We start from the raw sequence: 14,309 nt of genomic DNA on the forward strand, positions 1-14,309 counted from the left end.
ACGAACGTCGATATGTATATACAGTTTGTATACTGTATACTATATACTACACACATCGGCGTACGTTTCACTTTCTGTTTTGATTTAATTTGATTGAAAATGAATCGTACCGCATGGGAAAAGTTATAGCCGACGGGCTGTAACTACAGAATTATCTCATAACTTGAAGTTTAAAGTCGCGTTATAAAGTGACAGTTGATATATCAGATAACTCAAGAACTGTCAACAAATAACGCAAATAGTTAAGTTAAATATGACACATCACACCAATTCGAGGATTATAATTAACTACAGGATAACTTTAGGTTAAAGATAACTTCGGTCATCCATTACAGGGGTGAATATGTACCTATTGCTTGTAGATTTAGAGAAGGCATACGATACGGTACCTTTGAAAAAACTGTTTCAATCATTGACGAAAGTAGGTCTTAGTAGAGAGTATGTGGATGCTATCGCAAATATATACAAAAGTGCAAGAAGTGTCGTTAAAGAAGGAAACTTTTTATCTGAATCATTTCCAATAACAAAGCGGCTTAAACAAGGATGTGGTCTGTCTCCGATTTTATTTAAAATATATATTCAATCATCCCTAGGGCAGTGGAGGAAACAAGTATCCGGAATGGGAATAGACATAGGCGGTAGTAAATGTCTAACAACTTTGTTTTAGGGAATGATGAGGAAGATATGGACTACATGTTTAGAAAACTAAAGAAAGAATATGAAAAATGGGGCCTCAATATGAATATGTCAAAGACAGAATATCTTAAAATAGGGGATGATGAAGAAGAACCAGATTTAGAAATTAGAACCACAAAAACATGTAAGCAATATAAGTATCTCGAATCTATACTATCTAAAAAAGGCAATGCCAAAAGAGACATCGAAAACAGAACGCAGCAGAGCAAAAAAGCTATAAACATTCAACATAAAAGACAAAAAACGAAATTGAGAATCTATGGTATCTTGGTAGAGCCTATTATGACCTATGGGACAGAAGTTTTGCCGATCACCAAAAAAGATAGAAAAAGGATAGAAGTAGTAGAAATGGATTATCTAAGGAGAGCGTGTAGTATATCCAAAAAAAAAATTACATCAGAAATGAAGATATTAGAAGGAGGACAAATATTGTATATTCCAGTGTAGATAGAATTTAAACGAGACAACTCGTGTGGTATGGTCACGTGAAACGAATGAATGAAGATAGATGGCCAAATAAAGCATTAAATTACATACCACAACATAGAACAAGAAGAAGAAGAAGAGGCCTTCAGTTGTCTAGGAAGAAAATGTACGGCACATCATGAGATATAGAGCCGTCAAAGGAGACGAACGGATGGACAGAAAAAGATGGCGGTCGAAATGCGAGAAGCGGCAGAGGTTATTGGTACCTCGCTTATAGATAGATCGAAGATATATTAATAGTTAGTTTTATTTATACAGAAGAAATAACATGATAGTACGACATTTTTAGATTTTCATTTTAACAAAAGGGAGTCCATTTTCCACAGAATGGCACAAACTCAAGTAATAATATTAATTTTTACTGCAAAGTCAAGTAACAAGTTAACAAATTTTCTGTCAAAAGAAAAGACAATATTGGCTGCTGGAGAAAACTTTAGTTGCACTAATGAGAAAATAAAAGGTTAATTATTATCATAATGCTTGCTTTTTAGCCCTTTATGGGCTATTTTCCCCTCCCCAGTTGTTCCTGTCTATTACCTTCCTCCGCCAAGCATGTATTCCCATATTTTTTTTTATATTTTCTCCGATTTTATCAAGGAACCTTGCTCTGGATCTTAATCTTCTCCTCTGGCAAATGATTCCTAGCATATTCTATAAAGTTCGAAGTTGTATATTCTCCTCCACACTTCATTGTCATTCATCTCTCCACATTTTCGTTCCTTCGAAACTCCATAACATGATTTCATTACTTTTTGTTAGATTTCAGATCTCTGAACTATATGTGTAGACAAGGTGTATTATTGTATTGTAGATCTATACTTTACTTTGGTGTTTCTAGATATAACTGAGGATCTAAAAAGGAACTTGAGCCCCAAATAACACCGGTTTTTCGTGCAATTTTGAGGTTTATTTCTGCAGGTTTGGACCCCGCAACACTCCTTATGGAAAAGTGGTCCCAGTCAAACTTAACGAAACTTTCGTCAATAAAGGTTCACAGTCAGTAGATTAAAAAAGTCCATGGCACCTAGGTCTGAAAAACTATTATTCTCGAGCTACAGCCTGGTAAAGTTCTTTAATTCAGGTACTCGGTTTACGATCAATATTTTTTACATCCACAAGGTTATTTCTTTATTTTAACTCTTCTTTAATTCTTTTTTGTAGCGAATTTATTTTCTTTGCTGAATGTATTTGATATTGTATCTCTTATTGTTAAGATCACTAAGGAGTCATCTTAGTCTAAGTTTGCCTCTCTAGAATTTCTACAGGTAATTATGTTTGAATTAGTATTAATTTTTAATCATCCATTAGAATTCGGTACATCATCCAAGATCCAAGCTTGGACAATATTCTCTAACAAAATCGAATTATGGACCATAGTCGCATTAGAGACACCCGTATTTACAATGATTTTTTATTAAGAGATGTAATAAAATTCAGCAGATATTAAAAAAGTTAGTAGGTAGAAATATGAAAACATATCTTGTGACTTGACCAAGTTTGACTTATTTCCATACGAAAATTTGAATAGAAAATCTGTGAGTTTATCAGCAATTTCTCCGATACCTGAGTGATTATTTATCTTAAGATCTCCAGTAAACACAGTAAACAAGCAATCAGGATTTTAGTCTTTGCAAAACAAAAAAGTTGCAAACATTTTGTTTACGTGTAGTTTTGTAAGATATTTTTTAATAAACAAAATCACAATATAAAAGCAGATTTTTGTATCTCAGCAGGCATACAGTGTTCAGTTCTATTATAAAACGGTTTAACAGTTTTTAAAAGTTAATGTAAGCCAATAATTATTTGCTCAATAACAATATTCTATTTTTTCTCATTATAGATGAAGGTTCTAATCTTTATTTTCCTGGCAACCGCCGCTGTTCAGGCATTAAATGATAAAGAAGAATGGGTGCAATTTAAGGTAAAACCATAACTTTCTAAATAATATAACTATAACATAACAACTATAACATGATTAAAAAGTTGTAATTATTAAATATTTCTTGTCATAAATAATTTGTGTTACTATTATTGTATTCAAGTCAAAATGTATTAGAAATTTTATAGAATTTAAAAAATAATTATAAATTGACTAACCGTCTAATTGTTTAGGTTAAAAATAACAAAAGTTACAGAAGCTATGTTGAAGAACAAACACGATTCAGAATTTTTCAAGAAAATCTGAGAAAAATCGAAAATCACAATGAAAAATATAACAATGGAGAGTCTACTTTTAAGTTTGGTGTTACCAAATTTGCAGACCTAACTGAAAAAGAATTTCTGGACCTGTTGGTGCTATCTAAAAATGCAAGGCCTAATAGAACTCATGCTACACATTTGCTAGCCCCACTAAGAGATCTACCATCAGCATTAGATTGGAGAGACAAGGGAGCTGTAACTGAGGTAAAAGATCAAGGAATGTGTGGCTCTTGTTGGACCTTTAGTACAGTAAGCAATTTTGATTTTTATTTTTAAACAGGCTATATACCATTAATTACAAATAAATTAAAAAAAAGTCCTTTATAAAAGGTATATTTATCTATCTAAAACCCCTTAAAAGGGCTACAATTATCTCAAAATATTTTCTAAAAAGAAGAGCTTCTCTCTAAAAAGAGCATAATCATAATCAGTGTTGCTACAGGCTTGACGTACTGAGCCACCAAAAAGTACATAGGTTAAAACCTTTTACATGTTGACTAAATGTCTTACAATGGAGAAATCCAAAGAATGAATATACTCCAACCGTCAGTTGCCACTCACCGTTCTCAATGTGAAGACATAGTATTATTCACTTAGAAACCCAGGCGCCTCGTGGAAGTAATGTAATGCTCCAGGGCCATGTTCCTAGTAGTTATAATTCACCTTTTGGATTTCTCGATTAATTTTTCAATATAAGGCATTTAATCAACATTTAAAAGATTTTAACCTATGTATTTTAGGGGGCTCAAAATATCAAGCCTCTAACAACACTGATGATGCTCTTTTTAGAGAGTGAAACCGTTCTGTGATAATTGTAGAATTTTAAGTAATTATCCCTTTTTTATAAAAGAAAGATTTCATTAAATTTTAGTTAAAATTAATTATATTTCTTCTTTGTATCGTAGACTGGGTCAGTAGAAGGAGCTCATTTTCTTAAAACTGGAAATCTGGTATCCTTAAGTGAACAAAATCTAGTAGATTGCGCAAAAGACACTTGCTATGGGTGTGGAGGTGGCTGGATGGACAAAGCTCTGGAATATATCGAAAAAGGAGGAATAATGTCTGAGAAGGATTATCCTTACGAAGGCGTGGATGACAACTGTAGATTTGATATTTCCAAAGTAGCTGCCAAGATCAGTAACTTTATTTATATTAAGAAAAACGATGAAGAAGATCTTAAAAACGCAGTTGCTGCAAAAGGTCCCATATCAGTAGCTATTGATGCTTCTGCTACATTCCAGCTTTATGTATCAGGTACAGTTTTTGTTTCCATAATTTGGTATTCTAACTATTTTATGAGAAATAGTCTTTAATAACTCATTATCAAATGTTTGTAGGAATACTTGATGATACGGAGTGCTCTAATGAATTTGACTCATTGAATCATGGTGTACTAGTTGTTGGATATGGCACAGAAAAGGGAAAAGACTACTGGATCGTCAAAAACTCCTGGGGAGTAAACTGGGGAATGGATGGATATATTCGGATGAGCCGAAACAAGAATAACCAATGTGGTATTACTACTGACGGCGTATATCCTACTATTTAAAGTCATATATTTTTTTAGAATTTTTTGTTTCTGTTAAGTAGTGTAATGATTTTGTTTTGTTTTTAACTAATCCTTAAGCGATTAGGTTATTTTTAAATTAAAATAAAGTGGATATTACGTCAAAAATTGATCCTTTTTTATTTAGCGGTTTTTTATGTTAAGTGATTCTACTCCACGCGGGTTAGCCAAAAAAAGCATAACCTTGGAAGGCGAGCGGCCCGAAATTTTATTATTTTAACCTTTACGGGGTTGGGGTGGTGAATCGTAGTGTAAAATTAAAATAATGACTGAATTACGCCGTTCTGTTAGCCACCATCTTCATTTTAATTTTAAAGGAAAACCATGATGGCAGTTTTTGTTCAATATCTCCACAGTTTTCAACTTTTTGACAAAACATGTCCAAAGTACCTATTATATTTGTTGGAGATGGCTTTGCTGGAGATAGGTTTGCTGAACTTTAACTCATTTACAGCTGAAAAGTTTTTCCTGTCGTCGGTCTACGAAATTTGTAACATTCTCCTCCAGACTCCGTTCTACCCCAGAATACTTGACGGGAAAGTACTTACTTAATAGTATTACGTCTCCTAAATGTGAGTCATCCGGCATTTGTACAGATTTTCACCAGTTCTCGGACTTGTGAGTAACTAATAAGCCAAACTACCTGTCAAAATATCAGAATTCGACCAGACTCCGCGGAGTACATAATACTACTTTTTCTTCGAAATGACGACAAGAATAGATTCCAGGTTAAGGTAGATTCTCACTATACCTTCCGATTACTTTCCGTATCCGTGGCATTCCGTTTCTTAAGGTGATACAGTAGCGATCAACAGGTAGCAAAAACGCGTTCCAAGATTGCGACTGTAATTTTGAATATTTTTTCGAGATACTTGGCACACGTATTCGTAATATAATAAAGAATGGCGGTACAGAGCCCAATTTGAAAAATATGTTAACATGTGGAAATTACTCTGTAATTAAATACAATATTAAAAAAACGAGCCTGTACCGCCATTAAGAAGAACAAAGAAATACACTTTCTTCAAATAAATTTTTTATCCGATGCCTACATTTTGTGTCATTTTGGAACTACTAAAATTTTTTATTTCATTAGTAGTTCCAAAATGACAAAAAATCTAGGCATCGGATAAGAAAGTTTATTTGAAGAAAGTGTATTTTTTTTTGTTCTTCTTAATGGCGGTACAGGCTCGTTTTTTTAATATTGTATTTAGTTACAGAGTAATTTCCACATATTAATATATTTTTCAAATTGGGCTCTGTACCGCCATTCTTTATTATATTACGAATACGTGTGCCAAGTATCTCGAAAAAATATTCAAAATTACAGCCGCAATCTTGGAACGCGTTTTCGCTACCTGTTGATCGCTACTGTTTCCTCTTAAAATATTATTAAATACAAATCATATAATATATGCTCACTTTCCGTACCCTTTTCCTATCATTCCCGAAACCTCGCGTTCAATATTGGCCATCGGCCTCTTATTTTCCGGCGACGCGACGTCTCGGGTACTCTATGGATGGTAACCGGTCAATTGCTCGAAATCAATTGCTCGAAAACGAATTGCTCAACAGGAAATTTGCTCGAAATAAAAATTGCTCGATTATAAAAGAAAATTATATATCTAAATATTTATTCGTAATAATACAAAATATAGACAAAATTATACAAAAATTCAAAGACTGTGTAAATTAAATTCCGTAAGATCCCTTAGTTTTTAAACAGCTATATCTCGCTAAAAATTCACTGTAATGAAAATCTATGCACAAGGAAATTTTAGCTACGCAAAAAGGCTACAATTTAGTAATCTATCGTTTTTTTCGTATATCTAGAATTTTCGGAGATATTTTGAAGAAAATAGTGAAAAATACGGAATTGCAAAAAACAACTTTCCTTTAAACTCCAATTTTTCTAAAATTAGGCCTTTTAAATTGATCAAACTTTTTGGGTGTATTTATAATATAAATATAAAAGGAATTACAGAAAGGTGAAGACCAATTTTTAATTAGGGGGGTAGTTAGGGGGTTGTTTTCACTGATCTTTTCATAAAGAAAAGCAGGTATTGCCCTTTTTTGATCATAAGTCACTTAGTTTTTATGCTAGAAACTTTTTGTATTTTTTCTTTTGAAAGGTCTAAAATTGTATCCTTGACAAAAGATTATTGAAGTTTTTCTCCAAAAATGCAAAGTTTTCCCGTTATTTCGCTTTGAATATTTTAAATTATACATTGGACGAAAAAAGCTAACCTTTAACATGCCGTATTTCGGTTTGTATTGGTCGTAAAAATATTATAGCAAAAGAACTTGATTTGTGTTACTACAATACACAATTTCAATAGGTACAGTATTTTCGATTACATGCATATTTTTCGAGTTATTCTCAAAAAACTCTCTAAAAAAGTGGTTTTTCTCGTCGAAAAACTCTTACTTTCAACCGCGAATAACTCGAAAAATATTAGTTTTATGAAAAAAATGTAAAAAACCTGTTTTTCTTAGAATTACTTTTTATACCGATTTTCATGGTTAAAATTTAATAAAAAATTCCCAGCCCCGAGATGGGGTGGCGACCACCCCAAGGTTTTAGCGTACAGCGGCCTGATATAGAAAATGATCCTATGATCCTTTCCTTACCTTCTGTGAAAATTTCAAGTAAATCCATGCTGGACGAAAAAATTGCGGGCCAAAATGCTTCAGTTCCTCGACTATATATTTAGGTATATATTTTGCATTATTGTGAATAAATACTTGTAGAAGGGGAGCGAAGTATGCTAAATGTGCAGTCACTAGACCGCTTTGGGGACCTATGGGGTTGTGAAGAGCACGTCTTAAATCAAAAAAAGTTAAGTAAAGTTTTCCATTTCAGTTTGGACTTTCCATTTTTAATTTAATTTTCCATTTCCGACAATCGTTTTTTCCGACATCTATCCATAATTTGAAAAAATGTTTCGAATAAAATTTGCTTATTTTTGCGTTAAGAATCCAAATCTGGAATAAAAATTCCTATTTAAGATTTTAAAGTAACCCCCCACCCGAACTCCGTAGGAGGTCGTGTTTGGTACCATTCGATAGATTTTTCAAAAATATTGATTAAGTGTATTTTGCAGTTTTTCGATCTAACGTTCATTTCGCGAATAATTCGATTTTTTTGTGAAACTTTTTAACTTGCCTTTAACACCAATTTCCTTACGCCTCTCTCAAATCGTCAGATTTTTAAATATACACTGTTTTGCATGTCCTTAACTTACTTTATCTTAATCTGACAATTTCGTGTATTTTTAAGGATAGATTTTTTCGGCCCCCCCTTAACGAACTCCCCTGTGTTAAGAGCTAATATATGGTAGAGGTACATCTGAAGGGCACCAGGTTTTTCCCCATATGATAATCTGACGCGCTCAAGTAACTGCAAAAATCCCCGCTTGGGCTCCTCTACTATTGGATAAATATATAATTTTCTCAAATTAAATTCTCAATCAAATAAGACATAAATCGACAATAAATATCGTTCTTCATATCACCAGATCGAAAACAGATGGAAACCTCTCTGGTAAATATAATTTTCTACTTTATTCGAGCAATTTGTATTTCGAGCAATTTTCATGTCGAGCAATTCGTTTTCGAGCAATTGCATTCGAGCAATTGACCTAGAATCTCTATGGATAGTGTGAATACCGTTGCCTCGCGATTCAGTCGAAGCTGTTGAGATGAGTAATATGAACAACAAAAAATTTATAGAACTTGTCTGGCATGCCTTATATAATAGGGTGAGCCGAAAAACAATAATGTTACATTTTTTAATAGCTATACCGCGGAAAACTTGCCTTTGGGGTATATAAGTAAAATGCAAAGTAAAATAAAGTTATATATTGAACCCCCAGCTAGCGCATCACACTTAAAATTTAGTTTTTTTCAGATATCAAGACATTTTTATTCTTTTTACAATCTTTAACCAATAATATTTGAACGTGCTATAGTGAAAACTGTTTAGTTAATAGTTTAAAAAATAGGAAATAGAGAAACGGACAATATCTTTTAATTTGCGGTAGCGCAAAATACTCAAAAATTGTTAAAATTCACATATTAGCACCTTAAAAGAAGGTGTGGTAGTATGTAGTGTTGGGTGTTATTAGCACAATCCATTTTTTGTTCTTTTATTTTTCACTCCATTTAATTGGAATATAATTTTTATAGTGTGTTTAAAGTTATAAAGGATATAAATAAAACAACTTATAATTTTAATAACATGTTTAATTGAAACAAAAAAGAAACCAAATTATAGCCAAACAATGTCAACAGATTAAATGAAATTTTGACTTTCGAAAGAGTCTATTACTCACTATTTCTGAGTGGGTACGTTGAAGCTGCGCTTGCTGTCAAACTTTGGCATCGAAGCTCTGGATGCTAGGGCAGATCTTATGAAACCATCTCATTACTTAGCATCGACGACTTTTTTAGATGCTTCAGTCACTAACTTGACGCAGCGTTCCACGGCTTGAGTATGACATGGAAATTTTCCAAAGTTCCAATCCTCTGGTGTTTCACCAGCAGTGATATTAGCCCAAACTTCATCATCAGAGAGTCTCCGTAACAGTGATGGTGGTATAATTTCAGTGGTGTTCCAATCAAATAATTCAGTAGAGTCAGTCGCATGAAAGGTGATTTTTGGAGGCCGAAAAACCCTAATTGTTTCTGTTTCTGTAGCTAACATCCTTGCTTTGATTATTCTTCGGAATCCTAATTCTCTTATGTGTTTCCTTTCATCCACTATCATCCTCAGTAGCAAATTCTTGGGTGGCAAAAATGCATTTCTTTCGATTACAGGATCAACTACTTTAATCAAATTCTCTGGTAGAAATCTAGTTGAATTTATAGCCCCAAAAACGTGTTCAGGTCCATCTGTTATGTATTTGCTGTACTTTACTTTGAACCATACACCCATGTATGATTTAAAAATGAAGGATACTAACAATTTATGTTCAAGTTTCATGAAGACGTTTCCACACTTACATACAGTCTCAAAACTCTGTTAGCTATAGTCAACCATCGAGAGTGGGAAAGTGGACCCGGTTCTCGAGCAGATAAGTCCACAGAGCAGTTGCCTGAGTTTATCGCACAACTTAGATCTAGAAGATACTATTCATCTTTACTTAAAGGATTGGCGATTAACTAGTCCTCCTCGTGGTTAGGAACGAGATGGATTCATAAGATCTGCCGTAGCATCCAGAGCTTCGATGCCAAAGTTTGACAGCAAGCGCAGCTTCAACGTACCCACTCAGAAATAATGAGTAAAAGACTCTTCCTAAAGTCAAAATTTCATTTAATTTGTTGACATTGTTGGGCTACAATTTGGTTTCTTTTTTGTTTCAATTAAACATGTTATCAAAATTATACGTTGTTTTATTTATATCCTTTATAACTTCCAATTAAATGGAGTGTAAAGTAAAAGAACAAAAAATGGATTGTGCTAATAACACCAAACACAACATACTAGACCACACCTTCTTTTAAGGTGCTAATATATGTGAATTTTAACAATTTTTGAGTATTTTGCGCTACCGCAAATTAAAAGATATTGCCTGTTTAAAATTTATTTCCTGTTTTTTAAACTATGTATTAACTAAACAATTTTCACTATAGCAGGTTCAAATATTATTGGCTAAAGATTGTAAAAATAATTGAAAAATGTCTTGATTTCTGAAAAAAACTAAATTTTAAGTATGATGCGCTAGCTGGGGGTTCAATATACAGGGTGTCCCGAAAAGATTGGTCATAAATTATACCACACATTCTGGGGTCAAAAATAGTTCGATTAAACCTAACTTACCTTAGTACAAATGTGCTCACAAAAAAAGTTACAGCTCTTTGAAGTTACAAAATGAAGATCGATTTTTTTCAATATATCGAAAACTATTAGAGATTTTTTATTGAAAATAGATATGTATCATTCTTATGGCAGGATCATCTTAAAACAAAATTATTGTGAAATTTGTCCACCCCCTACAAATTTTATGGGGGTTTTGTTCCCTTAAACCCCCCCAAACTTTTCTGTGCGTTCCAATTAATTCATTATTGTGATACCATTATATAAACACAACGTTTTTAAAACTTTTTTCCCTCTTAGTATTTTTTCGATAAGCCAAATTTTATCGAGATGCGGCTTCTTTTTTAATATGTTTACATAAAAAGTTTATGGGGGTTTTGTTCCTTTAAACCCCCCAAATGTTTGTGTACGTTCCAATTAAACTATTGTTGGGGTACCATTAGTTAAACACAGTATTTTTAAAACTTTTTTGCCTCCTAGTCTTTTTTTGGTAAGTCCCCTTTTATCGAGATGTGGCTTCTTTTTCAAAATATACCTAAAAATGTAAATTATAAATAAATTTTCAGATTATTAACAGGTTTCTATAATCGTACTTAGCATGTAAAAATATGTGGTAGATTCGACAAATATTCAAAATATCTCGATAAACACTGGCTTATCGAAAAAGTACGAAAAGGCCAAAAAGTTTTAAAAACATTGTGTTTAACTAATGGTGCCACAATAATAATTTAATTGGAATGTACACAAAAGTTTGGGTGGGTTTAAGGGAACACAACCCCCATAAAATTTTTATGGGGTGCACAAATTTCAAATTTAATTTTTTTTTAAGATTTTGCTGCCATAAGAACTCCACATGTTCATTTTCAATAAAAAAGCTCTAAAAGTTTTCGATATATGAAAAAAAATCGATTTTCATTTTGTAACTTCAAAGGGCTGTAACTTTTTTTGTGTGCATTATTGTATATAGGTAAGTCAGGCTCAATCAACCTATTTTTGACCACAGAATCTCTGGTATAATTTATGACCAATCTTTTCGGGACACCCTGTATAACTCTATTTTACTTTTCATTTTACTTATATACCCCAAAGGCAAGTTTTCCGCGGTATAGCGATTAAAAAATGAAACATTATTGTTTTTCGACCCACCCTATTATATAATTTTGAAAATAAAACATACCTACAGTAATACATTTAACGACAACATTACTTTTTGTGGCTATTGCCAAGGAATTAAAATATTTTCTTTATCCAATATCTTTATCTAAGCTCTCTACTATGGTCTAAAGATATAAGACAAAAAACGAAATTGACAATCTATCGTACTTTGGTAAAGCCTATTATGACTTATGGGGCAGAAGTTTGGCAGATTAGAAAAAAGATAGAAAAAGGATAGAATTAGTAGAAATGGAGTATAGGAGAGCGTGTGGTATATCCAAAAAAATCACATCAGGAATGAAGATATTAGAAGGAGGACAAATACTGTATATTCCAGTATAGATAGATTTGAAAAGAGACAACTCTTGTGGAATAGTCACGTGAAACGAAAGAATGAAGATAGATAGCCACAGAGATTTAAATTACATCAAAGAAGAAGAAGGGGAAGGCCTTCAGTTGCCTGGGGGGAAGAAAATGTATGGCACATCATGAGAGATAGAGCCGTCAAAGAAGACGAATGGGTGGATAGAAAAAGATGGCGGTCGAAATGCGAGAAGAGGCAGACACTGTAGGAACCTCGCTTATAGATAGATCGAAGATATATTAATAGTTAGTTTATACAGAAGAAATAACATAATAGTACGACTTTTTTAGATTTTCGTTTTAACAGAAGGCAAGGCACGGAAGGGAGTCTATTTTCCACAGAATGGCACAAACTTAAGTGATAATATATATTTTTATTGCAAGGTCAAGTAGTATGTTAACAAATTTTCTGTCAAAAGAAAAGACACTATTGCCTGCTGGAGAAAACTTTAGTTGCACTAATGAGAAAATAAAAGGTTCATTATTATCACAATGCTTGCTTTTTAACCCTTTACGGGTTAATTTCATCTCCCCAGTTGTTATTACCTTCCTCCGCCAAGCATGTATTCCCATATATTTTTTTTATAATTTCTCCAGTTTTATCAAGGAACCTTGCTTTGGATGTTCCTCTTCTCCTCTGGTAAATGGTTCCTAGCATATTCTATAAAGTTCGAAGTGGTATAGTCTCCTCCACACACCATTGTCATTCATCTCACCATATTCGTTCCTTCGAAACTCTATAACATGATTTCATTACTTTTTGTTAGATTTTAGATATCTGAACCATATGTGTAGACACAGCTGGGTATATTATTGTACTGCGGATCTTTACTTTAGGATTTCTAGATATAATTGAGGATCTAAAAAGAAATTTGATTTCATTTTTGTCATTTTCGATAACAAAGTGGTCGTAGCATTTTTTGTTTCATGTATTTCGTTTTTTTTTGGTGCTTATTATTAAAACCCTTTTTATTGTCACTTTTTTTAGTACTACAAACACCTGCCGTTCTTACGGCGTTCCCTGTTTTTCCAACAATGTTGATATTGTCAGCGTAGGCAACAATATACTGTTGTGATTTTATTTTTGAAATCTAATGATGTTCTCAGATGTAATTTACCTTAATTAATTAATCAATAATTATCTCATCAATCAAACAGATCAAATACCAATATAGTGTCAATCTCAGGGCTAAATTATAATATCAATTACTTACTTTCGTGGCTTCAAAGTATTTCTCAGTGGATTCCTAATCGGGATAGATAAAAGAGAGTAAAATAGTACACACATACGGATTTCAATTAGAAATTATAAAAATCGTTTATTTTATCTAAATGGCAATAACTGCTTAATATTTCTTATATCTTATCTTTCTATCTTTATTTAATAAAACAGTTACAGAAATGGGAATCTTATTTCTTTTTGTCTCCAAATTTATTTTATTTATAATGAACTATTATGATTCATCAGTAACAAATTGATTTAGGTTTGATGAAATTTCTTTAATAGTGATTGTGTGGCTCAATTTTCAATGTGGTATTTAATACACAAACCATACATTCATGTCATAACAAATTAGACTGACCTTTACTGATGATTTGACAATGTCTTCACACACAACACTTTTCCTATTGACTTGGGTTGCGATCCAACGACTCGTCCAAGTCTTCCAGTAATGCCTCGGCTCCTTTGAAAACTACGCCTCGTACAGCACTCGTTCCTGCCTTCTCCTGATGCCGTGTTCCACCTTTTTTAAACACTTCAACAAACCGGGATACTCTAGACTCCTGGAGTTATACACTATCTCCTCTCGGCCTATCACTCGTTCCACGATATCTTACTTTTTAATTTTCAAAAACAAAACTAACTACCCGGCGTTTCACTTTTTTTGTACACTCTTCTCGAAAACTGGACTTCGCCTCTCCATCGCTCAAAAAACACTGACTCTCATTGCTCATTCATTCTCCTCTTTCCAAAATACCCCTTACAGCATTCAAAAATCAACCAATCCCAAGAAACTTTCAATT

At 33.0% G+C, this 14,309-nt stretch overlaps 1 protein-coding gene across 1 annotated transcript; it reads left to right on the forward strand.

The window, feature by feature from the left end:
- Positions 1-2,810: 2,810 nt before the first annotated feature.
- Positions 2,811-5,056, forward strand: LOC114333231 (procathepsin L-like). Its single transcript, XM_028283090.2, has 5 exons — positions 2,811-2,969; positions 3,023-3,103; positions 3,295-3,630; positions 4,287-4,635; positions 4,719-5,056. The coding sequence occupies exons 2-5, from the start codon at positions 3,023-3,025 to the stop codon at positions 4,928-4,930; spliced, it is 978 nt and encodes a 325-aa protein (XP_028138891.1). The 5' UTR covers positions 2,811-2,969; the 3' UTR covers positions 4,931-5,056.
- The last annotated feature ends 9,253 nt before the right edge of the window (positions 5,057-14,309 follow it).

The sequence above is a fragment of the Diabrotica virgifera genome, chromosome 1, assembly GCF_917563875.1.
Source record: "Diabrotica virgifera virgifera chromosome 1, PGI_DIABVI_V3a".
NCBI lineage: Eukaryota > Metazoa > Arthropoda > Insecta > Coleoptera > Chrysomelidae > Diabrotica > Diabrotica virgifera.